General features: G+C 39.8%; 1 protein-coding gene across 1 annotated transcript; it reads right to left on the bottom strand.

The window, feature by feature from the left end:
- Positions 1-483: 483 nt before the first annotated feature.
- On the bottom strand, positions 484-984 carry LOC110971708 (hepcidin-like). Its single transcript, XM_022222103.1, has 3 exons — positions 898-984; positions 737-814; positions 484-582 (listed from the first exon to the last, which is right to left on the bottom strand). Exons 1-3 carry the CDS (start codon positions 982-984, stop codon positions 484-486), a joined length of 264 nt encoding a protein of 87 aa, XP_022077795.1.
- Between the last annotated feature and the right edge of the window lie 238 nt (positions 985-1,222).

A 1,222-nucleotide genomic window follows, 5' to 3' on the forward strand; every position in this document is an offset into this window, starting at 1 on the left:
CTTCCTGTCTGTTTAAATGCACACAAACTGATTTATGCCCTCTGACAACAAACTGTACCTGACAGACTTTTTTTTCAGCTTTGAATGGCAATAGACTTCAGATTAACAGGTTGCTGCTCCATGAACAACAAAATTTTTGCAACATTCCCCAGAGGCAGTTTACAAGTCTCAGAAAACATAATCAGTTGTCAAACAGTGAGTCTGACCAAAGCTCAATTTTGGTCTCATCAGACCAAAGAAGGTATAAACACAACATATATTCAAGATGAGGCCAACATAGTGTTTCAGTCAGGCATTGGTTTATTTTCAACACACACTCTGAATGGTACAGCTGGTTTTCAGAATGAAGTATTGTAAAACGGAATTTGACAAATCTTAGTGTTCAGCACATGAACGGCACAATACCTGACATACAATGAAAACAATTCAGTGGCCAACTGTTTTAAGACGAAACAATATGAAGTTTTTTAGTGGTAGAAATCTTTAGAATCTGCAGGTTACTCCACAGAAAACTCCATCTTTTGTGGGATAGCAGTAAGGTGTACACTTGAGATCTCGCTTCTGTCTGCTGTTCAACAGCATCTGTATGAAAGAGGAGTGTCATGAGCACAATGTTCTTCTCCAACATTATCACTCACTTTGTTCATTCTCTCTACTTGCGTACAGTGCATCAGGGCACTTTGGAGAAAAAAAAAACTGATTTGAATGAGCTCAATCATCAGTTAACTTCATATACCTTCCATGATTCCACTAATTCCACTTCATGTGCTGCTGGTGGATTGTCAAAGCTCACTGGATCCTCCAACTCTTGCTCCTGTCAATGAAGTAAACAGTCTGCAGTAAGAACCACCGCTTAACATTTTGAAGAATCAAATAGGCGTTTAGGTCAATACTTACCTCCATGACTGGGACAGCAGAGCTCTCCTGGATAAAAATAAATGCAAGCATGACAGCTACTGCAACCGCAACACTGAAAGTCTTCATCTTCACTGGGTGTTTCATTTGATGGATTTCTTCTGATGCTTTGGTGTCTCTTGTCAGTTCTTTCAGGTTATTGCTGTGTGATGGCTGAATGTGCAAAATGTGCTGCTATTTGTATTCACTTCTGTTGCTGTTGCCTCATCACTGAAATGGAAATGGGGTTTCCATTTCAGTAAGATGTTGGGAGAGAAGAGATGACCCAAGAATGGTAAACACAGGATTTCTGAAAGTGTCTGTTCAG

Source organism: Acanthochromis polyacanthus, chromosome 12, assembly GCF_021347895.1.
Source record: "Acanthochromis polyacanthus isolate Apoly-LR-REF ecotype Palm Island chromosome 12, KAUST_Apoly_ChrSc, whole genome shotgun sequence".
Taxonomy (NCBI): domain Eukaryota; kingdom Metazoa; phylum Chordata; class Actinopteri; family Pomacentridae; genus Acanthochromis; species Acanthochromis polyacanthus.